Source organism: Amborella trichopoda, chromosome 6 (assembly GCF_054954075.1).
Source record: "Amborella trichopoda isolate Santa Cruz 75 chromosome 6, AtrichopodaSantaCruz75HAP2 v2.0, whole genome shotgun sequence".
NCBI classification, from domain to species: Eukaryota; Viridiplantae; Streptophyta; class Magnoliopsida; order Amborellales; family Amborellaceae; genus Amborella; species Amborella trichopoda.
This window is the reverse complement of record NC_142341.1, coordinates 41,648,851-41,673,231: the sequence shown is the minus strand read 5'-3', so window position 1 is coordinate 41,673,231 and position 24,381 is coordinate 41,648,851. Positions and strand designations below refer to the sequence as shown.

Genomic DNA, 24,381 nt, shown 5'->3' with positions numbered 1-24,381 from the left:
GAATATTTAATAAATAAAAGAACAAACCCATCATATCTGTCATTTTTGGACATGGGACACTGTAGTATCCATTATAACCCACAATATCTTTTATCTTACAAATAATGCACAATCTAATGCTATTTAAAATATAATCAGTATTTGATGTTTTGTTTCATAATCCTTTTTGTTTGTTGATACTGACAATCTCCATATCATTGACTTGCCACTATATAGTGGCAGTGGTCCCTGCCTGATATGAAAGGTCGAAAAAAAGATTTTGGATTGTTAGTTCAAATCATACATCCCAGCTTGAAATGCTCTCTCTAATTCCAATTAACATTTTTCCTGTAACTTATTATCACTCTTAAGTATGAAAGTTGAAACGAAATAGCATATGCAAAGAAGAAAATACCAGTAGACCCAAAGAATTGTAGAAATGATGTAGGAAGAATTATTTGAAAATGACAAAGAGAATGTCTTCCAAGAGCCATCAAGGGAAAGCATTCGAGCTAAAGATATGCCAACCTACAACATTAACCCCAAAAATGGATTAGTGCAAGGTGTATTTAAACCAATTTCCAAGGCAAAAGTAAAGCATCTCATAGTAATAAGATGGAATATAAAAGTAGGATAAATCTAGAATGAGCACTCTTCGAGTAATAGTTTGGTTAAACAGAAGTACCAGTGCAAAGGACAGACCCATATATTGAGCGCCTCCTCACTAATGAAAAGTCCACATCCTGCAGCCATAAGCAACCAGAAATAGATCCACCTGCAAGTACCCAGGTTGGAAGCATAACTGTTAAACTTCACACAGAGAAAAACTCATCTACTGAAAAACTGCTGGAAAAATGTAGGAAAACTGGACTCCACCTTATTTCCATAAACTAGGCAGAAATTTTTTTTTTTTATCATCAAAATTTCTTGTTGTTCGTATAGATGTAAAAGTTTAACTAAATGGCTTGTCTACTTGTCTCCCAAAATCTCCAGCAAGAATAGGAGGAACATTACCAATGAATAACTTTTTTAGTAGGCTTGAAAAACAAATTTCTGAACAAGATCAAACTAATCCAAACCATGATTCACCTAGACCGTTCCATTTGTAATGTTTTCTTTCCCATAGATCATATCAGCCAACTTGTTCAGTTTGATTGAACGAATTCCCACTTTAGATCATTCTCTGATTTCAGCGAATAAAAATTCATATGTAAATCATAAAAGCTCACAAGTTAACTCAATTCCCACCTGTCAAATTTTTATAAATGAGATACTTGGGATGTGCCTGAGTTTTTAGTTATATGCATCTTTTGGGAGGGAAAGATTCGTGTACTTTGAATCCATCATGTTACGGTGGATAATTCTTTTGCACTGTCCATTATAGAGATCAAGACAAATTAACTGGGATGAGCCACTCAATGGTTGGTAACTAAATATGGTCTTTCCCTTTTTACTCTCTCCTCCCCTTACAAAACCTCTCATTTCTCTCTCCCCCCTTTCTCTCTACCACTTTCACCCTCTCCTCTCCCTCCCTCTCGTCTCAATATAATAGGCTGCTCTACATCTAAATTTTCTCTATCATCATCTCAAGGACTTTTTTTCTTTTTTGATGATCCAAAATTCAACTCATTGATAACCATTAAACAAAACATCATCCAAATAAAGATCAGAAAATTCTCATAAACTAGACCTCCAGGAAGAAAAAGTGACTATCAATGATTAAACAAACAAGTCATTTTAGAAGTGGACAAGTACCAATGGGTCCAGAAAAGTGACTGTCAAGGCACTCCACCTAACCCAGTAATCGTGAACCTCGACTGCTTTCTCAAACCAATCCAATGAGACCCATGACCTATAGTCTCTTGAAGGGTCCATGGTTGGCTCATCAAAGCTAGCCAATAAATAGTGGAACCACGGTCCAGGAATGTGGATTACAGGTTCCCCACCTTAAGAGCAAGATACGCACATATCACTATAGTGCAAGGAGAACTCTAATCACAGTTACACATTCCTTTTCAAGTTTGCTTCTCGATAATGCAGATGTTCTGTGCACATGCCGTGCGAAAGTTTGTATAGGATTTAATCATCGCTGTCACAGGCTTATGTTCACACACAAGAGACCACGAAGCTCTCCTCGCCTACGGACCATCCCTGGGCATCTCTCCCACCTCAAAAAACGTTCTTCGGTAGTGCCATATGCTCAAAAAGTAAGGGTTTTGGACATGACCCGGACCATAGACCACCAAACCCTAGGTCAGTCAACCAACACACACACTCCAACTAAAGTGTAGAATCCACCATAATTCTTCTTTACATGCTCTCACAACCTTTAAAGGTCTCAAAACCCCAACAAAAAGGAGGTGCAACATGATGATCTATAGCATGCCAACCTTCCCCAGTTCATCTATCTCCAATTTTTCCTTAAAGGAGTCAAGGCCCGGGAAGCCCTACTAAATTCCTGGGCCTACACGCTTGGATGAACAATACTTCCAGAATCCTTGACGGAAAAAGTGGTTAAGGGAGTTCATCGAAGCCCAAAAGATCCACTTCCAGCAACAGTGGATCATGCCCTCAAATCTGGGAAGATATTACCCTCCTAAACTGTCTAAGACAAATAATCAGGAACGAATTTGTGGCCTTTGAGGGAATAGATAGACTTCAAAAAGGATATCTGAAAGTTCAGCAGAGGAGATTCTGGTTGTACCAATACAACCAGCAAGAAAGAAGCATGATCAGGGATGAATAGATTGAAGCCCAAAAAGAAGGAAACGATCTATCACTTCTATATTATGTTTATGGAGGATGATTAGTGACATCTAGGTGATATTGGATCTCTGCAAGAGGAAATGTGATAGAAGTGTCTACTATTCCACAATTTGAGCCAATCTGGTTTGTGGGCAATGAAAAAAAATCTACAGTTCCAATCTGTGTCTGAAGACAACCCAAGCCAAAACCTACTCCATCAACAATTGAATTGGACCAGTACGGTGCTACATATCAATCACAAGTTAAGAGAAGATCATGGAGAGCAGGTCAATAAATTGTCCCTTTCTACGGACAAACTCTAGAGGACCCATGCCACAATTTGGCATGAGCCACAGACAACTTGAGGTAACTCAACCTCTCGAACTCCAGTTCTCTTACAGCAAAAACTAGCATTAAACCACCTAAGCTAAGTGAAGGAGGCACTGCAACTTCTGGCATCAAATTCAGTGTTGACTATGAAAGCAACAATTGCTTGGCCCTTTTCCACCTCTAGGCAAGTGGAAGCAATGCATGGAGGTGAATCAGGCTCCAAAAACAACGACACCTATTCGTGCAGCTTTCTCACAAAAACCAACTAAAGTAGAAACTGTGCCCATAGATCTCACCAATGAAGATCCCGTCCCTTTCTAAAGGGGATTACATGACAGATCAATATAGCCCTGGTAAGTTAATGGCCAGAATTCTGAACAAATCAACAATATGCTTAGACTCACGCTCCGACATTTTTTCTCCGTGATGTCTCCTTTTGTGATACTTTTGAGGCCTCCTTTGACGATGGTGGGTCCAATTTGACGATAGAGGAAAAGTGGACCTATGGGGATCTATTTAGCTAAGAGAAGATGAAACAGCCAAAACTGATGCCTATGGATGAGAGATTCCTAATCCTATTGAGCTTAATGGCTACAATCCAGGTCCACTTCTATAGTGCCATGGAGGATATGGAATGCAAACAATAGGCAAGCAATGTTAGTCATGCCCACCTCCTCCTTAACTCGATACAGCTGGTAAGAGCAAGCCTTCCTGCAAAGAGTGTATCACATACCAGATATCCAGAAAACAATACACAAAGAAAAGTTCCTCAGAGGACTCCCTAACAAGCTAGAAGAGCTGATCCGAAATCGTTTCAAGGGAGACAAAATGGATAAAGTTACTGTCAGACACCCTTTGCCATGACAGAATCTGTTATTATCGACTGATGTACAAAAACTACGTTACCAAAGCCACCGCCTAAAACTATAAAATAAGCAAAGAAATGTGCATACAATTTGGTATATAGGATATGACGGTGAAGGAAAGAGATCCTCTAAGCATCACTATCAATGGAGAAGTAGAGAGGAGACTCCTAAAAGGAGGCCTCAAAAGTATCACAAAAGGAGACATCAAGGAGAAAAAAGGAAGTCCAGAAACGGCAAGCCTAAATTTTGCAACTTCAAAAAAGGAGTCTACTTCTGGAAAGACTGTTAAGCAGAAAAGTGAGTAGAAGCAGCTCAGATAAGGGATACTAAGGAATATATTCCCATGTAGAATTTAAGTCACAACAACCATGCAGATGCTTGGGCAACACTCTTGACACCAAAGAAGAATCTCAGTCAGATATGTCTGGCAACATTTGTGTTATCAAATAAAGCTCTGACTCAATCCAGAGTCTTGAGATACAATTTGTGATACTGATCTTTTTTTAGCCTTTTACAACTCTAGCTGAAAAATTACTGGCTACGACTTGTAACTCAACAATTTCGAGACTTGCCTAATGAAAATTTAGAAGGATTCCTATAGCTTTGGGTTGAGGGAAGTGCACTCACAAGGTTCGGGTGAACTGCAAGTTTCCAGAGTACCTACGAGTCCCTGTGATGCCCTCGAGATGGGGGAATGTCAAAGTGATTTCTTTGGAACTTCCACACTTACAGGTGCAACTGGACCCGAAAGAGAATCCCAGAAGCGCACTTCATTTCCTTGAAGGTTGTAGATAGACTCATCAAACTCTTTATTGTAGAACGATCCTACAATGCCCACCCAAGCAGAATTTCAAGGTGAGTTGAAACAACTGAAACCTATGCAAAGTCTTGGGAAACAAGGATCAGCATGCTGGAAGACCAGCAGAATCAACTCAGAGAACCAAGTAGGCCACTAGAGTTGTGGAAAATAAAGGACCTCAAGAAGGATTCCCAAGGACGTCCCCAGGAGAGAGAGTTATCAGTCGGATGGTTCATGATGCGCAACGATGGGCTTCCATAGCAATCACAAAGATCTGAGGGAAAATTTATAAAAAAAAATCTCTTTGCCAGGGGTAAAGAAGTAGGAGGCCCTCATTACCAACAGGGCTATTGCAACATTCCAAGAAGAGTATCTCCATGACTCTTTCGAGTTCGAGCGACGGGGGTAAAGAAGTAGGAGGCCCTCGTTACCAACAGGGCTTAGCAACATTGCACAAAGAGTATCTCCGTGACTCTCTCAGAGACCACTGGCTCAAAGAAACAGATAAGCAACAGGGAACCCACCTTTCGAGGAACCAGATCAGGACCTTAAAAGGAGAACAGAAAATTGGTTCCATGAACTTTGTATACAGAAGAAAGATGGTGGCAGTTACTAGTTACAAAATCAGTCTAGACCTCAGCTGCTGGCAAGGAGCTGAAAAAGTTAACTTCCCCCCATTTGAACCATTATGATCGGATGAGGGCCTGGAAATCCTTTTTGTCCTCTTTCACCCACTTCCAAAGCTCATCAGATTGCATCCGCAGGAAGGAAGTCGAATACGTTTTTGGTCCGACTTATGGTTAGGCCACACCCCCCTCAATGACCTCTTTCCCTCTCTTTTCTCTCTATCTTAAGCTCCATTGTAGCTGAAGAAATGCCCCTTAAGGTTCACTCGAGTGCTTGGAACCTGAAACTACTGAATTTATCAATATTTCTGCCCTGCTTCACTCAACCTGTCTTGCCCCAGTGGCCGTGACCACATCATCTGGAGCCCCTCACCCTCGAGATCCTTCTCTGTGTCCTCTTTCTACAAAATGCTGCTCATGCCACCTATTATCCCCCTCTCTCCCACTTCAATCGTCGCCCAAGCTGGACCTCCATAGCCCCTCCCAAAGTCCAAGCCTTTAATTGAATCGCCCTCCCTGAAAGGGCCCTCACGGTTGACCATCTCCAAAGAAGAGGGCTCCCAATCCCCAATAGGTGTGTCATGTGCCAAGCACATGAAGAAAGCAACACCCACCTATTTCTAAATTGTCCTCTGGCCCAGGGTCTATGGGGGGCATTACTCCAACTGATCAGCGCAGTGGGTCACCCTACTGTCCATTCCGGCTCTCTTTCCTTTGACTCAATCGAGTCCTTGGCCCAAAGCCAGCAGGATTTTGTGGAAAGCCACAATAGCAGCTACCATTTGGGTCATCTAGACTAAAAGAAATACTACAATTTTCAAAGACGAGAAGTGTTTGATGGCTGCTCTCACTGACAAGATCACATCTTCAGCCATATTTTGGGCTACTAACCACAAGAGGTTCAAGGGCAACCCTTATTCAGCCTTCTTCCAAAGTTGGCTAGCCTTGCTGCACACCAGTCCACTGTGTTTCCCTCGGGCTCACCATTGGTCCCCACCCCCTCAAGGACATACCAAACTGAATTTCGATGGTTGCTTCCTTGGCAACCCTGGCCCAGCAGGTGTCGGTGGCATCTTCAAGGACCACAATGGACATGTCCTCACCTCCTATTCCAAACATATCGGTCACGATGACGCCCAGTCAGCCGAGTCCTTTGCCCTTATGGAAGGCATCAAACAATTCAATCCCCTTTGGAGCCAGCCTCTGATCATAGAAGGAGACACACAAAACGTTATTATTTGGGCATTAGGCTCCCCACCTTGCCCCTAGTTTCTCACCAGGTTTATGACAAAATTACTCATATTTGCAGGGATATGGTCATCTTATGGAGGCATTCTTGGTGGGAATCCAACGCCGAGGCAGACACTCTCGCTAAAGATGGAGCACACCACAGCCACACTTGATTTTTTGGAAAATCAGTCTTGAGTAGCCTCTTGTATTTTTGTTTATAGCTCTTGGGAAACCTTTTCAGGTTTAGCCCCAATTTTGTATAGGGCTTCCATTCAGTGGGAAGCCTATTTTTTGGGTTGGTGCCCCCGGCCTGTGGGTAGCATCTATGCTTTACTTGTATCTCCTCCACCATTACTAGTAGAACAGTTTACATTTTAAAAAAAAAAGAACATCAAAGATTTAGCATCAACCCAGATCATTGCCCTCTAGCAGGCAGAGTTTTCCCCATATGATTCACCATCAAATAAATTCCAGGAGCAGAGAACTCTCTTCCTACTTCCTAACCAGAGTATACCTGACTAGCGAGAGCACCTGAAAAGGGGTGATGACAAGTGAAGAACCAAAAAATGCAATAATGGTGAAGACATGGTCATCGTTGTTATAACTTCATCCCAGGCCACAAACACAGCCAACATCCTTCTAGGCCCCACCATTTCGAGACCAAATGGCATTCCCTTAGTTCAGCTAAGGCAAAACAACTCCTGATGAGGACAGGAGCTGCTGATGTTCAATATGGCATAAATAAGGGGTCTTACTTTATCGCAAGAATGTTCAAGACTTTCAGAGAAATAGGGAGCACGCATCATAAGAGATGTTATGCAGGGAGCCTCTTTCACCTCCTGCGTCGACTACAAGATCTCCTTCAAAGTATTCACCAGTCACCACTAACAACCCTGCTAGAAGGCATTCATGGTGTGTGCACAAGATTTAGACCATTGGACGAACCCCTCAGGTTCGATGAAGAATGGCAACCAGATTTGGCCTACTAAAGGTGCCTATATCTGACGAATGGTTAAGAAAATCCCCTCGTATCAAGGTCAAAAATGCCGAAGTACATGAAACCCATGCAGCCTTGGATGAGTATAGTCCACCATAGATCTGCAAATGAACTAACAAGCTTTGGAATGAAAAGCGATTCATTGGGAATGACAACACAAAATCTCTAGTACAAACTCAGTAGCTGACTGGTGACAAAAAAACTTAGGAATCCAATTAGTAGCAGCAACTGCCTACTCAAAGACCTATACCTAGGAGACCACTGAGTACCTTAATTGAGGAAGTGCAAAGAGAGGCACAGATGGAAGTAATGTTCAACTGATGAGGTGAAGAGGTGGAATGAAGAGACATTGTGCTTAGTGAAAAGGCTCAATCTGGAAAATCTGAGGACTTGCCAGAGAGTAAAGCAGAAACTGGAGGATTGTCCAAACGAAAGCTTGCAACCAGAATGTGGGAACCATGTCACGTGGATAAGGATAGGCCTTATATTGGATTACTCAGCTCCAATGACTAGACCCACTACTCAACCAAAAGAATCCAATTCACTTGGGTGTCACATGGAGCATATTATTCCTCTCTCTCTCTCTCTCTCTCTCTCTCTCTCTCTCTCTCTCTCTCTCTCTCTCTCTCTCTCTCTCTCTCTCTCTCTCTCTCTCTCTCTCTCTCTCACACACACACACACACACACATCTATCTCTCTCTCACACACACACACACACATACATCTATCTCCTATATGAAAAGTTGTTGACATAAAAGATGATATGATTATTGTCTCCGTGGTAAGCTGATGTAACTAAAGTGATATAATTATTGTCCATATGGTCAGTAAATAACAGCCCCTAATAATTATAAGGAAACAACCACTCCCCTCTCCTCCTCCCCCAAGAAAAAACTTATATTAAGGAGGGGCTTACATCTCCAAAGGAGTTCTGGTGTGTTGGAAAGAAAATAAGGAGTTATTTTTCACTCTTCTCTCTGTTCTTCTCTCTGTTTTCCTCCTCCTTAGGGTGGTGCTTTGCAGTCTCAGTCCAGACCTGGTAACTAAGTCCCATGTATGAAGTTCATCGGCCAAATGTAGCCTGACTGCTAAAGGCCAGAATCAATAAAAGGGTTGTGATTATGTTTGATTTTCTTTTACCCTGATGCCTGAGCTCCTCCTTATGTCTCTGTGAATCAGTCCCACTTCTTTGTTTCTTTTTTTGAGTGATTCTCTAGGTCCCTAGAAGTGTGTAAGACTTGTAAATCCCACTAATACTGATTGAAAGGGCTAGGCACCACAAGGATAAAGGTGGAAACCTCAGAAAAGAACTGGAAAGTAGTAATTAAACTCCATGTGACACCCACTTGAACTGGATTCCTGCAAAGCAGTGGATCCAGGTCGTAAGTGCTAAGTTATCCGATGTGGGGCCTATCCATATGTGCATGACGTGGGTCCCATGCTCTGGCTGCTGTGTCCCATCGGGATGATTCTGTTTGCTCTACTCATCAACGAGTTCTCAGCTTTTCCACTTTGAGCCTTTTCACTACTCACTCTAGGAAAGACCTCAGTCTCAAGTCCTAACTGCGATCCATACCTACTCAAGTCTCAGGTGATCTTGAAAAGAGCCGAAAGAAGTCTTATAAAATTTTCAAGAGCTCTAGGAGGAGAATGAAAGAAGAAAAGAGAACAATAACAACACAATACTAAAGCAAAGGAACACAAAACGCAAACTACCAAAGAGCCCTTTCTCATGAGTGACTTGGAATAAGGTAACATAAATCTGTGGTACCATAGATTGCAGAATGATGGATCCCAGAGAAGCCTTATGCTTTAACTCCAAGGGCTTGACAAATAGGGTTCTAGGTGTATTTCTATTGGTAGACACCAGGCTTTGGCCATTCAGCATCCAATCTCAGATCAGGTCCTCTTCTCCAAACCCAGAGATTTTTTAGACAACAGCTCTGAGATCGTCAAATCCTTGACATGTTCCCTTAGTCACTAGCAAACTAGAAAAGAGCCTATCAAAAGATTATTATTTCTCTCTTTCACAAGCTTGAAAAGATAGTCAAGGGACAAATTCTCTGTAGAAGGCAGACTCTCACAAGAAGCAATCAGGAACCATGGCCCGTGCTTCCCTATAATTCATTTGGGCAAGACCTAGGAAAGTCAGAAACAAATTCAGGAAGAAGTACCAAATCCTACACACGGAGGAACAGTGTAGAGAATGTGGTTTATGACAGAAAACAACACCATGAATACACTTTTGTTCCCTGAGGTTTTATTTATAGCGCATCTGAGGCCAAACTGATGCAATCTGACTAACAAAAAGATAAGAAGTGGATTGGATGGGCCATGATTCTCAGGAGTTCTTCACAATTTTAGAAAGGCAAACACCTACTTAAGCAACTCTCAGAGCATGAGATTAAATAAAGAGCTATATGAGTGAACCACCACCTCAGTTGCAACAATACTTAATAGAAATGTCAGGTATTTGCTGCATTTTAAACAGCCTTCCTTGCAACCTATTAAGTTGAGATCAATAATTTCTTCCCATGTATATTTTGATTATAATTCCATCAAAAGACATTAATTTACATCTGTATAATATGAAATAATAAAGGGCTAATAAAGCAATAAAATATTGATAGTTGCCATCTATATGCATTACAAAAGCATTTGAAATGATAATAGTAAATTATCATTAAAACATGCATTTATATTTCTGAATATTCAAAACGCTTTCTACCTAATGCTTCATATATGATACAAAATTCATAGGGTACTACCAAGGAGGTAAGGACTAGGAAATGAGCAATTTTCCCACTTGACATTCGACTCCATAAAGAATTCAACAAGCCATCGAAAAAGTCTCTTGTAGGATAATAAAAGGGTCTATTGTATTTGCAGCAAACATAAATCATTCAGAGATTTCTAGGAAGAGGAAATACAAGCGATAAAATGCATACCCCGGTGTATGTTCTGGTAGGAATATATCATATCCAAATAGTTTCAAGGTAAAGCCAACAGGAACAGTTGTGGAAACAGATGTTGATGAACCATTAACTAGAAAAGGAACACCAAAAGAAGACCTCAAAGAAGGCTTCTTAAACCAGGCACATAATATAGTGACTGTTGCAGCTACTCCCAATGCAACTGCTAATTTAACAATCAGTGAGCTCCCATGACTACTTGTGTCAACTTCCCATTTTTCTGATCCCTCACAAGGAACTCTTTCATCATCTCTAGAAGGAATATTTCCATGCCTTGAAGCCTTGGGGGTTTTGCTTTGTAGAATCTGATGATGCAAGCTTCGCGACCTACATCTATTTAAAGAAAAGTATAGGATTTAAAGATCACCATAAAATCAATTGAATGATTATATATTAATTCATCACCAATAAGCAATGCTGGAAAAATCCATCAAAATGACAGCAAAAACATGGGTTAAACTTCTTGCCACAATTTAATAATATCAAAAATGTTAAAGATACTAAATTAAATAAGTAAATACATGTGCAGGACGTAAGCTTCAGTAGAACCCTCAATATCACCACACAGAAATTTACATTTGCAATGCCAAAACGGCACATAAGCAAAGAAACAAAAAGCCTAGTCAAATGTTTTCCCTGTTCTAACAAATCTCAATATATAACAAATCACAAAATCTATACAAATGTGAGACTAGTGAATATCAGTTCATTCCTCATTGATTCTTTAGCGCTATGAATGTTACCCTTTCTAGAATTTTCTTTCTTTCTTTTTCCTTTTTTTTTCTGTTTTTTTTTTGAGAGTAATGGACAAGAGAAATTAGGGCTTTCGAGACATTAGAATTCTGATAAAAAGAGCCCAGACTTCGAGATATGGGCTATGAAATTTCAGTAAGAAATATACCTTTTGATTGGAAGAACGAAAGAATTAGGACTTTTGAGGAATTACGTTTGATGAGAAAGAAACCTGGAGTTGGAGATGCAAGCTGAAAATTTCAGTGAGAGAGACAGGATGAGATAAGGGGAGCTCCCTTTGTTAGTTGTATTGGGTGTTGATGAGGGGAGTGAGACAGAGAGATTAGGGTTTAGAGAAAGAGCAAGGATAGGGTTTAGAGAGAAGAAGATAGGGATAAATTTGGTCAATTTCGTTTCTTTTTTCTCTTCCAGAGATTTTAAGACTTTGAGAGAGAATTTTGGTTCTCCAAATTCGTATATTAAGGTGGCATCTTCACTATGTGATTAAACAATACATATTTGAATGTTAGAGTTTGTACAAATTACTTAAATGCACATAAATGTCACATTGCAAGCTCATCATGGTGCATAGCATTTCTGATGGAGGGAAAATTTCTTCTTTTTTTTTATTTCTATTCAATTTCAAGGATGTATATTGTAGTTTTAGTTTTAAGAATTATTTCCAGGGTTTTTTAGTTTTTTAGGGATTCTAGAGATTTTATTTTTTATTTACTATTCATAGGTACTATTTACAGTACTGTTCAAGTTACTATTCATGCATTAGTGTTCAAAGGGGTATTTTTGAAATTATAGTATTGTTTTAGGGGTATTTTAGATTCTTAGATGTTTACTTGGATCTCAAGTTAAATTCGGGTTTCATAGGCTTATATACGGTTGGATGTCATATTTTGGGGGGCATATGTTATTGAAATAAATTTTATTTTATGAAAGAAAAAAGTTCTTCTCTTGGCTTGATTTACAGCCATGTTCTTTCGCTATTATTGTTGATTTTACTTGTTAAGGTTCAAGAAAATGGTGGATTCAATTTCGGACCCCCTAGGGCATCAAGTATGTATCCTACATTTGACAACCTTTTATACTAATTAGTCAAATATTCATAACTGATTAAAGGGCTTTAGTGAAGGATGAAGAAGTAACAAAGGAAGGTGAAGAGTTTATTTTCAAAAATTATTAAATGACAAACACAATGGGAACATAGCGGTAGAAAGAACCATAGGCATAAAGGAGGGCGGAGATCATAGATACATTTGTAGGATTGGGATATCATAAGTGAAAGAAGCTTTGAAAATGATGGAGATAGGAAAGGCTTTAGGACTAGATGGTATCTCAATAGAGGTGTTGAGAACAAAGAAAATGTCAAACGAATGGAGGAAAAGTATTGTGAGAACTATTTATAAGAACAAAGGAGACGTTCAAAATTATGCAAACTTATGAGCCACACTATAAAGCTCTAGAAGAGAGCGATTGAACAACTACTAACGCATGAAACGAGTGTATCAGAAAACCAATTCGGTTCTATGTCAGGAAGGTCAACAACTGAGGCTATTTTCCTACATAGGCAACTGATTGAGAAGTTTGGGACGAAGGAAAAAGACTTTCACATGATCTTTATTGATCTAGAGAAAACTTATAATAGAGAACCTCAAGATTTAATTTGGTGGGTGTTAAAAAAGAAAGAAGTCTCTAGACACTACATCGACTTGGTGAGAGATATGTACGATGGGCCTAACTAGTGTACGAACAACTAGTGGAGAGACAAGTGAATTTTCAGTGAAAATAGGTCTATATCAGGGGTCAGCATTGAACTCATACCTCTTTGTCTTAGTTATGGATGACTTAACTAGGCACCTACAAGATGAGGTACACAAAGAACTTTGGAGGGATGCTTTAGAATCTAAAGGTTTTAAAATTAACCAGACTAAGACAGTGTATAAAATGCAAGTTTAGTAATAATAGGGTAAAGAGGAGGAAGTAGTTACGATTGACGGCCAAGAAATATCAAAAAGAGTGAAATTTTGATATCTTGGGTCGATAATCCAAGAAAATGGAGTAATTGAGGAAAGATGTCGCACATAGAATTAGAGCTGGGTAGACGAAGTGGAGATGTGCAACCAGAATTCTATGTGATCGCCCCATACCCATGAAGCTTTGAAGGGTAAATTCTATACGACAGCTATGAGACCAGCTTTGCTCTACAGGACGGAATATTGGACGGTCAAAACAATATACCTATAGAATGAGTGTAGAGGAGATGAGGAAATTGAGATGGATGAGTGGCAAGATAAGAAGGGATAGAATTCAAAATGAATACATTCAAAAAAAATTAGGTATGGCACCAATAGGCAATAAGATGAGAGAGAGTAGACTTAGGTAGGCTAACCATGTATGGCGCAGATCCAGTATAACACTTGTTAGGAGGTGAGAGTTAGTTCAAGTGGCAGGCTCAAAAAGGGCAAGGGATAGGCCCAAAACCACATAGTTAGAAGCAGTGAGAAAAGATATAAGAACCTATGGGCCTCATTGAGGGTATGGCTCTTAATAGAGCAGAATGGCGGATCAGGATTCATGTAGCCAACCTCAATAAGTTGGGAAAAGGCTTTGACGATGATGATGAATCAAATATTCATAATTGCTTGGTTCTATTATTCCATAATGTTGGTCTTATCTAGGATGTTAATTGGGAAAGCCATAAAGTTAGAAACCTTTTCATCTATACTTCTAGGAACTTATTAGTGCTGTAAATATCACAACAATTTTTTTTCTTCAACTTCTTCATGCCTTGCATCAATGACATGAACTCTGAGAAGACATGGGAAATTGGCTTGCACGGTTTACTTTTATATTAATTATTATTTTATGAAGATTTCAATATTGATTGATTGTAGTCATTGTAGACTGGCTAACTAGTCAGTAGTTCCAGAGAATAAAAGATGTTGTGTTTGCTAGTCTTCGTTTGGCTGTCTAGTGTGCCTCTCCTATTCTCTAGAAATTAGGATTATATTATCATACTCACGAAACAACAATTACAATTTACCTTTTGAGACATAAATCTGAATTTTTTGAATACCATATATTGAAGAAATTTTCTAAGTTCCAGAAGTATAAATTAAGTGCATGAGTTGTCAGAGTGTATTTCTTGGTCATGCTACAAGTTAGGTAGGTCTGACATGTTTAGATTCTGAAACAATAAAAATTTATTTATTTGGATATGCATCGGCATCATTCTTTGAAGGAATACTCTAACAACCACTCTCATATGCATCTGTGTGCCTAAGACTGGTGCTTCATTACAAAGCGTAAAAAATCAAATATGGCTTGGGTCTAGGCCCCTGCACAAGTCAAGTAAGGTGCATTAGAGTAGAATCCACCAAGTTGTGTACATGCCCAAGAGGCCCCAGAAGTTTTCAAAACATATGATAAAAAATAAAGGTAAACATGTAATAAACAACATTTAAAGTATAACAAAAAAGAAAATACATATATAGAAGATGGAATATGGAAAAAAATGATTTATAGCTTGAAACAATTCAGAAAAATCCAAAAAAAGAGAAAGATAGAAATATAGAACAAATCATAATAAATATATACATATTTTTTTGCATCCTTTATTCGACATTTAGTAAAAATGATAAATTTTTAGGACATTTTTAATAATCCCAAGTTTGCCATTATAACTCTCCTCAGCAGAGTGCCAAGGCTAGTTAAGGCACGCCGAGTTTTTTGATACTACTTTATTGACATCTCCTTCAGATGTTTCTAATCAACACTCTTCCCATAGTTATGCTATTCTTGTTCATTAGAATTTTTTATTGTTCATTTTATTCTTGCTTTCTTTCTTTTTGTGGAAATCCTCCACTTACAAAAGTATTAAAATCATGCGTGATAGGGTGATGCGAAAGGAGCCCAAGAAATTAAATACGGTCTTTTTTCGATCTTCAACAAGCAAATTAAGCAAAAATGGAGGGGAACACAGCGGTTGAAAACCAAGCCCAAGATAAAGCTATCTCTTCATTTATTAAGAAAACTCTTCTGAAAAAAAACAAGTCTCAACTCTCTAAGGGCCACGTTCTTCTTTAAATATGCACTAAAAAATTAACTTCCTCAATCTCTCTCTCTCTCTCTCTCTCTCTCTCTCTCTCTCTCTCTCTCTCTCCATTCATCTTCTACCCACGTACTAGCACTTCACTTATCCCCTCACGCTTTTCCCCAATCCTTTTCCTTATTTCTTTCCTATAATCTTGCACCCCATATTAAGCCATGAGGAAACTCATTAGGAACTCCCACAATGATCTACTCCCACCAAATAAGACTCGCAAAAAGGAAACTAACTAAAAGCCCCATCCTGATAAATAAGAAGTTGACCAGCTTTTCCCATGACAGTAAATTAAAACCTCATTTAACCCCTACACAATGTTCGAAAATTCGATCGCCCGAGGTGCTAGTTAGGCGGGGCACCTCGGTGGCTTGCGTATGGGCACCCGCCAAGCCGCCTAGGCACTACTGTCTAGGCACCGCCTCGAGGCAGGTTGCACAGGGCAGAAAAATGACCTCGGCTGTCAAAATTAGCCATTCTACCCCCTAAAAAGAGGGGTAGAGGGTTTTAGGGGATATTCTAAACCCCTAAAACCAAATCCATGCCATCTAAAGAGAGAAAAACTCCACAAAAACCTCTATTTTGTGATTTATCGAAAGATCAATAAATTTTTGTAGGTATTTTTGGAACGCCTAGTAGTCGATTTTGAGGACTTTTGGTGATCGGATAGATGAAGTTTGGGCTGATATCGTTTTCATTTTGATAATTTTAGGGCATTATGCCATTATGATATTTGAATAAGGGTTTTGAGTTTTTTTGCTATAACGTAATATGTTTTGAATTATTTGCTTTTTCTTTTTTTAACTTTTTTTTCTTTTATGATATATTTACATTTTTGTAGTTGAAAGATTGATTTTTTTTGTAATTAATTGATTATTAACTCGTTTGGATGATGAAATTGGTCTTATATTATTTTATGAATAATTGGTACTTATTTTGTACAATGTGTGATGTTTTGATATCCTATTAATTTTGTTTTATTTTTTTATATTTTTACACATTTGTAGAAGGAACATGCACCGATTTGGACTTATATTTTGTGAATAGTCATAAACTTTGGATGAAATTCATATTTTGTGAATATTTGATATCCAAAACCAAATCTTATGGATATTAATTAATAAATAATAATTATAATATAACTTTTAATTTAATTAATAGCCCACCCGTCCCTATTCCTAGGCGCTTGCCAAGCCACCTAGGCGGTCAGGCCCCCAAAACGCCTAGGCAGGTGCACACAACATTTTGAACGCTGCCCCTACACTACAATTCCCAGTTAATCCTAACAAATCAATAAATAAGTCCAAATTGTTGACTATGTGGCCTTTCAATGCCTTAAAACCAAGAGTCTTTCGCTCAGTAGGAGCTAGAGAGAGACTGAATCTGGGTGCTTGACGCATTGGAGCCCAGATTCATTTACCCCAAGTTTTATGAGGCATTGAGAGTTTACGTTTTGAGATAGTGATCTCTCAGGGAGGTGTGAGGGTTACCTTCGAGTCAGGACTATATTGATTAGAGTACCTCATAGTTGTTACAATAAGCCAGGGCTTGGAGAATCCAATTGAGTATAATAGAACCCGAGTATTTAAAAGAGTATTCGCCCGGTATGGAATAGTCGGTTCATAGGACATGAGCCGTATCCTGACACGAGACCGTTCCACGGCATGTGCACCCACAGTCGTATGGGGAAGCCACACTTCTATAGTATTATCCAACTTAGAAGAGCTAGTGCATATATGTTTTGAGATGACCCTTGTATTAGAGTAACAACATGTCCCACAAAGGTGCACCATCAATCTATTGAACCCCCGATGACAGGAAGCTCTGGCTCAACGACTTTGATGTGACCAATTATGTGTTCTCGCCATAGACCGTGGAGTATAGGTCCATTGGGTCGGCTTGAGACACCAGCGAAACTTCATTCGGGTTAGCCCAATAGAAGACTCCGACTAGTGTTATAAGTCTAAAAATCTCATTTACCTTTGGCCCAAATTAATCTAAAATTGATAAGAAAAGATTTTATATTGATGAGAAATTGTGTAATAATATTGAAAAATCATTTAGAGAATTTTTGGAATTTTTGAAGAATTTTTCAGAATTTTTAAAATATGTGATTTTCAAATTTATTTGACAAAAATACCAAATAAGGACATCATATGGGGATGTCACATGGATCCCAAGTGGCCATAGGGATGCCACGTGGCACCCCCACCTCCCCACTCGTGGATGACATCATGCTGATGTCATATCCATGTGGGGACTTATTTGTCACTAGTTCTTTTGGTGGTATTGTGTTAAAACACGTTATCTTGTCTTGTTATTTAAAGTGGTATATATTATTATGACTTAAGTTCGATTTAAATCACGTCTTTTTTTGCTCACATGTGCCCCTTTTTTGGCATGTGTGAAGTCATGAGATTTTGAGAATTAATTTGATTTATATTATTATATATATATGATTTTGTGGCATATGGGTATATCTTATGTGGTACCACCTTATGGGCTTGATCCATGTGAAACTTTAGTGTTGTTGAAATCCTATTGGTGGTGTCATAAGATATTTTATTCACATGTGTGGATGTCCGATATTACCTTTATGTTCATGTCCTTGTCTTTTATTGACTCTCCAAAATTATTCAAAAACCATGAGCGTAAGTGTAAACATGAATTTGGACTTAATGGGAAATAAAATATGGAGAGAAGGGCATAGTTTCAAAAAGCGCTAGGTGGGTCATAGGCGGCCTGCAGGGTCTAGGCCACCCAGCGCTTAGACGGGCGCCCAGAACCTGAGAGGCCCAGTTGAATCCAAAAAGGATTCTACAATTATATATTGTATAAAATATAAGAATTAGGTATTTAGGGTACATCATAATTGAAAGTATATTACACTTTAGCACACACTCCATAAGCATAACTATAAGTCGGTCCATAATCCATATCTAATTAAAACTTAAAATTTACCATTCATAGTTCAATCAAAGTTCAACATTTAATAATTATTCAACATTCATCATTCATCATCAGAAAAATTAGGTGTCAGCTGCGTTGGCATCATATTCATCGGAGTCGTCACCCTCCTCAACATATTGGTCGTCCTCCTCAACATAGAGATGAGAGATCAGCAAATCCGTCATCTTTTTTCATTTTACCATATTCAAAAAATTGGTTATTTCCTCTTTAACAGCATCAGGAGTCTTCTTACATGGGGCAACATCCCCCCTGATACCGGTAAGATGTTTCTTAAACTGGTTTATGCCCCCTTCTATATCCTTCTCACAAAAATTGCATCTTATACAATTTTTATCATTAGGATCTGGGTTGTAGCCATATTTCCAACCGGGATCACCATTCCTATTAGATCCCGAAGAAGACATCTCAAAATAATATAATTTATATAAGCAATAAAAAAAATCAGTTACTTTGAATTTGATTGCTCAATCTCCAAACTTCCACCTCAAAGATACTTCTAAAGATTCAAAATCTTCTAAAAAAAAACCCCAATAGATTTATAAAACATCAAAAATTAAATCTATTATCAATGGGTGATATTTTGATCCATTTCTCATAACTTTAAGAAACCCTTCGATCCTAAAGAAATCACCAAAAAACTAGTTTTAGGGGGGCTTTCTCTCTCTAAAATGGACTCCAATAAGTTTTAAGTTTCAAATGGACCTAAAACCCCATTTTTTGCCCTTTAGTATAAAAAAAAAGGACAAAAAATGCCCCTCACAAAACTGTTTTCCGCCTTTGGGCGTGGCGCAATCCCTGGTAGGCCGTCCAGGTTTAGACGCTGGGCAGCCGCCTAGGCAATTTCCTGGACGCCCAGGCGGACGCCCAGGGACCACCGCTTTTTAGGGCACCTAGGCCTGGGCGATGCGCCCAGGCCCCCAAATCCACCTAGGCGGCCTCCCAAGCACTGGGCGGTCCGCTTTTTGGAACAATGGCTAAGAGCTTTAAGGTAAAATGACTATAAACCTAGGTTTTTAGGAGTGAAGGGTGTGAAAAGCTCATCTATTGATCTTGGTGATAAGATATGAATGAGTGGCTTGGATAAAAGCCTCTCATGTGTCATTGATCTAAGGCATCAAGGATCAAGATCAAATCGGCTTTTAAGATCTAAGTATAAAAGTAACTTATGGGATCAATTATAACCCTAACTTGTGTATTCACTTTAAAGAAAGAGAGAGAGCCCCCTTGACAACAACGTGGCCACCCATGAGACTATCTTCTTCCTTGAGCTTTCATTTGAAACCCTTATATGGAGTAGTCCCTCATGTGTGATCAAGCACATACTATTGCTTCACTAAAGTATTGATTTTTCTTCTTATAATTCAATTCCTAACTTATTTTCATTATCAAAGCTTGTTATAATTCTTAATTTATAGTAGCTTTCTTCATTTTTTGTCATGAAAAATTGATATTTGTAGAGTCCCAAAGCAATAGTGTAGTTCATATACATAGTATGTGTAGACTAGCTCGCTTACTCCATAATCTTGAGTAGTTTCACCTTGATTTTTTTTATCTTATTTTTCTGGAATTTTTACTGAGAATATATAATAGATAAGAGGCTTATTTCATCATATTTGAGCATATAAAATAGCCCCTTGAGTTCCTTTTTGAATTTTGAAAAGTTCATGTGGTCCCTTATGAAGTAGTTTTACCATAACTTCCTTATTTTTTGTAGTCTCTGTCTGAAACTTTGAAGGACTATTTTGATACATGTCTCCGTCACGATTTGATCCACATTAAGTGAAATAAAAGTGATCATTTGCTTCCCATAGGATTGATCTCCTTGAGTTATTATTATCACCCGTGCTTTAGACAGTGGGACAAAATTAATTCCTCAAAAGACCCTTTCGTGGCCCAGGCACAAGGGGTTCAAACCATGGCTTTTCCCATGTATGTTTTCATATTAATTTGATGTATTTACAGTTTTTGAGTGATTCATGATTGATTAAATTGAGTATGTTATGTGAATATTGAGAATGTTCTTATAATCATATAGTATGAGCTTTAATGCAATGTTATATTGTTTATGTGAACTGAAATATCATTGGATTATCATGATCAAGTGTATGATGTGTACGAGACATTGTGATATATGATGAGGATGAAGAATGAAGATGGAATTATCTTGTACTTTTGATATAATGAGGAATTTTGAGTACAAGTCATGTAATATGTCATAGAGATGTATATTGTGAGTATTTGGACATTGTATTGAGTTTAATTGTATTTTTGAGTAGGAGATTTGTAAGGGACCTATTAAGGATGAATTTTTATTATTCAAATGTGTATAAACCATGTTTGTAGGCTGGAAGATATGTATTATAGTTTTGTATCGAGTTATCCATGCATTTAAACCTTTGAGTTTTAATACAAAGAAAAAAATTTAAAAGATTGTGTTTCTAGCCCATTGGTCTTATACCACCAACACAAACCCCCACTAGAGTTTCTCCATAAAAAATTTCAGCGTAATTCTTGAATGCCTTAGAGCGATTTGCAGCATGCCCCTCAAGTTGAAAAAAAACTCACGCTCGAGTTTTTTGTTGTTGCATCATCCTCTTCCCTTAGCTGATGGTGAAGCCCTATGACTCCACACAATTGTTCTTTGTAACGCATGAGGCGGAACATCCTGGGTGCATCTATGATGGTCATCTACTTGGCATACAAAGTGGGCAACGCGCTGCTAACTGAGAGTACATCGTCAAATGCCCTCGCTGAAGAAGAAACATTGCTTCACACTGAAGAAGTTTGACTCCTTATAGAAGATTTCCCCCAAGTGCAGTCTCTCTCAATTCTCCTTCTTAGAAGAAATGAATAGCCAACTAAGTTACAGTCATCAAAGTTTTGCCCTGCAAATAAACAGGCACTTTCTGGCTCCACAATTTCAGCATATAATGAAGCAGTCACTGCTCCCCAATAAGTCCCCATTATGTGATGAGGGAATTTGAAATGAGAACATCAATAGATGGCATGACTGCGAGCTTATCGAATGTTGTGCTAGGTTATGGAAAACTGAATTTGGGGGGGCACTCATTATCCATCACTGATTTTACTGCCCGGCTCAAGGATTTGTTGGATGCTTTAACAAGACTATCGAAGCCTACTGAATTGCTCACCATGGACGTAAGGAAGAAAGGTAGTAGGTCACACACCACACAAATCATTGGCATATTTGCCAATTGTAAATTTCAGTAATGGCATAGGGAGCACTGAGGACCCCAGCTATATAAACAACATGGCAAACATCAACACCTTCAGCTCACACATAACCATTACCCATGTTAAAACCCTTTTTTATCATGTTTTGGAACCAAGCATCCCAAGTACATTTGCATGGGTAGTTTTGTCCATAGATTTTTTTTAATAAAATATAAGCTGAGAGGTGCATGAGGGTAAGGTGAACCTCAGTTACTCTCTCCTCTCTTCTCTTTCATCTTTTCTCTTTCTTTTCCTCTTCTTTTCCCTTTCTTTCTCTAGTTTTGACACTCCTTACTGTTCATAGCACTGTTCATGGTAGTGTTCACAGTATTGTTCACGAGTATCATTCACGAGTATTGTTGACACTCTATATTCTCTGACACGGTATCAGAGCAACTTCTGAACTAATTCTTCCGTCTTTACTCTCTTTTTTTAAATCATAAAACCCTAGTTTGTGATGTTCGATGCTGCTGTGCATGTGATTTCTCTCCCGCGATCAAGATCTACAAGGAGATCGTGATCTAGTTTGAAGTTGCTGCCAGTCTAAGCTGCTGTGTGTGTGTTTTCTCTTTCAAGATCAAAGTCTACAGAGAGACCGTGACCTAGTTTCGATGTTGGCAGCATGGTGATGCTCAGATGTGTTCAATGTGGTGTTGCCCTAATTGTTCAAGTGTGAGAATATGATGGATCTGATTGATGACTCTCTCCTTTTTAAGTCTTTCTTTAACGTTGTACTAGGCTTGTGTGAGTGACTGAAATTGGTCAATCGTGGTTGTCCTTATTCTCTTTTATCTTTTTATGCTCATGGATAAAGAAATTAAACCTGGAATTAGTTTTCATGAAAATGTGGGGATAGAAATCATGTAAAATCATATGAGTCCAATTATGTTGTATGGGCTCAATCTGTCAAAGTATCCCACGGTGCAAGGGGAAAACTGAAATATAAGACTAAGGAAAAGCCTAGTAATTCTGATAGTAGATATGAAGAATGGATGAGGGAGAATAATATAACTATAACCTGGTTGCATAATAGTATGGAACCCCAAATCAGTTCTAATGTGATGTATCCTTTTACAGCTAAGAAAATTTGGGACACTTTGAAAGAAACATATTCATCCAATGTATCGAGACCCGGCTGAGGCCAATTGGACACTGCCGAGTTACTCAGCCTCGCTCTAAGAGTTTTTACCCCAGTAGACGGTACCAATTTTTAAAATAATAAATATATAAATATCAACTATATATCGTAAGAGCTTGAAAGTTTTGGGTAGAGTAAGCACATGTTTGTCAACAGGGCTGGGGTTCGAATTCCCCCAGGTAATGCTGCCCTATGCCTTTTTTTAGTCTTAAAGAATAGGAGCCTGAAAAATAAAAAAGAAAAAAAAACAACCCCCCCCCCCCCCCCCCCCCCCTCCCCCCCCCCCCCCACAAAGAATCGAACACAAGACCTCTTGCAAAGAAGAATCTTGATGTCAAGCGGCCTAACCAGCACACCATTTGCTATTTGGTTAAGAAAGTTGGCCGTTATATTATATATACCAAGTTTTTGTCTTCCTTTTCTTAAACAAAATTGAGCTAGACTCTCGGCCATGGCCCAAGTACCTTGGCTGAGTTGATTTTCTGAATACCATATTCATAAACTAAAACCATCTCCCGGGTATATGAGCTGTTTAGATTGCAACACGATAACAGGGCGTGAGTGAGTATTATAGTACCTTCAGGGTATGTGGGAAGAGTTGAATCTATATTAGCCTATATCTGGTAATATGGAATTACAAAAGAGGCAAAGTGAAGAATTTAAAGTTGCCAAATTTTTATCTAAACTTCATCCTGAGTACCAAATTTTTATCTAGCCTTAATCCTGAGTACCATTACATATGTGGATAGATCTCAACAACAGTGAACTCCCATCTCGCACTAATGTTTACTCATGCATTCAACGGGTCAATATATCTGCTTCTCCCTCTCCTACTGACTCAAGCATTAGTAATAGATCAGCATTGGACACAATTGTAGGGAGAGGTGATGGAGGTAGAGGCTGGGGTAGAGGTCATAGTGCTAGGGGTCAAGGACCTCGCAAGTGTACACATTGTGGGCGTACAAATTATACGGTTGATAAGTATCGGGACAAGATTACTGCACCTGCTTGGGCAAACCAGGTTACTTACACATCTGAGAGTGATGAACCCTATCTGAGTGGACTCATTGATCACCAACAGCAGCTGGATTCTGTTGGTGACTTTGTTGTGTTTTCCAAAGAAGAATATAACAAACTTGTTAAACAAGGACAGCAGTCTACAATTCTCACTTCCTCTTCTACTGCCACCCTTGCCAATTCAAGTGCTCATGTGCTTCTCGCCTCTCAAAAACCTGCTCCTTGGGTTATTGACTCAAGAGCATCTGATAACATGATTGGTGAGTTCCCTGTTTTGGTATCTCTAAATAAGTGTATTCGTAATTCCTTTGTTACCCTGACTGATGTAGCATTGTCCAATGTGTTAGGGCAAAGTGCGGTTACACCAACTTCTTCCCTTTCTCTGTCATCTGTATTATACATTCCAAAGTTGCCCTCAATTTATTATCTATGAGCAACTTAACCAAATCTCCTGATTGCCTTGTAACTTTTCATCCTTCATCTTGTGTCTTTCGGGATCTAAAGAACAAGAGGACGATTGGTGGCAGGTATGAGTCAAGCGGCCAGTACTACTTAAGATCATAATCTCATTGGTGTTGCTCTTCACACTGTTGATTCTCCTTATGCATTGTCAATTGGGTGATCCTTCTCTC

The 24,381-nt window shown here is 38.8% G+C and overlaps 1 protein-coding gene across 8 annotated transcripts in view; it reads right to left on the bottom strand.

Annotated features, from left to right (window-relative positions):
* The window catches only part of LOC18429931 (uncharacterized), a 51,387-nt gene that overhangs the window by 14,044 nt on the left and 12,962 nt on the right, over positions 1-24,381 (bottom strand). For 4 of the 8 annotated variants that reach the window (XR_016058537.1, XR_016058539.1, XR_016058538.1 and 1 more), the window contains exons 2-4: positions 10,521-10,877; positions 682-754; positions 395-507 (exon numbers count right to left, since the gene is read on the bottom strand). Coding sequence is in view for 2 of the 8 variants with exons in the window: in XM_006840099.4 (XP_006840162.1) it covers positions 395-507; positions 682-754; positions 10,521-10,877 (543 nt within the window). In the remaining 6 variants the exon portion in view is untranslated. Of the gene's footprint in view, positions 1-394; positions 508-664; positions 755-10,520; positions 10,878-24,381 lie in introns of all 8 variants that reach the window. The other 4 variants (XR_016058541.1, XR_016058540.1, XR_016058542.1 and 1 more) reach the window with 1 other exon arrangement.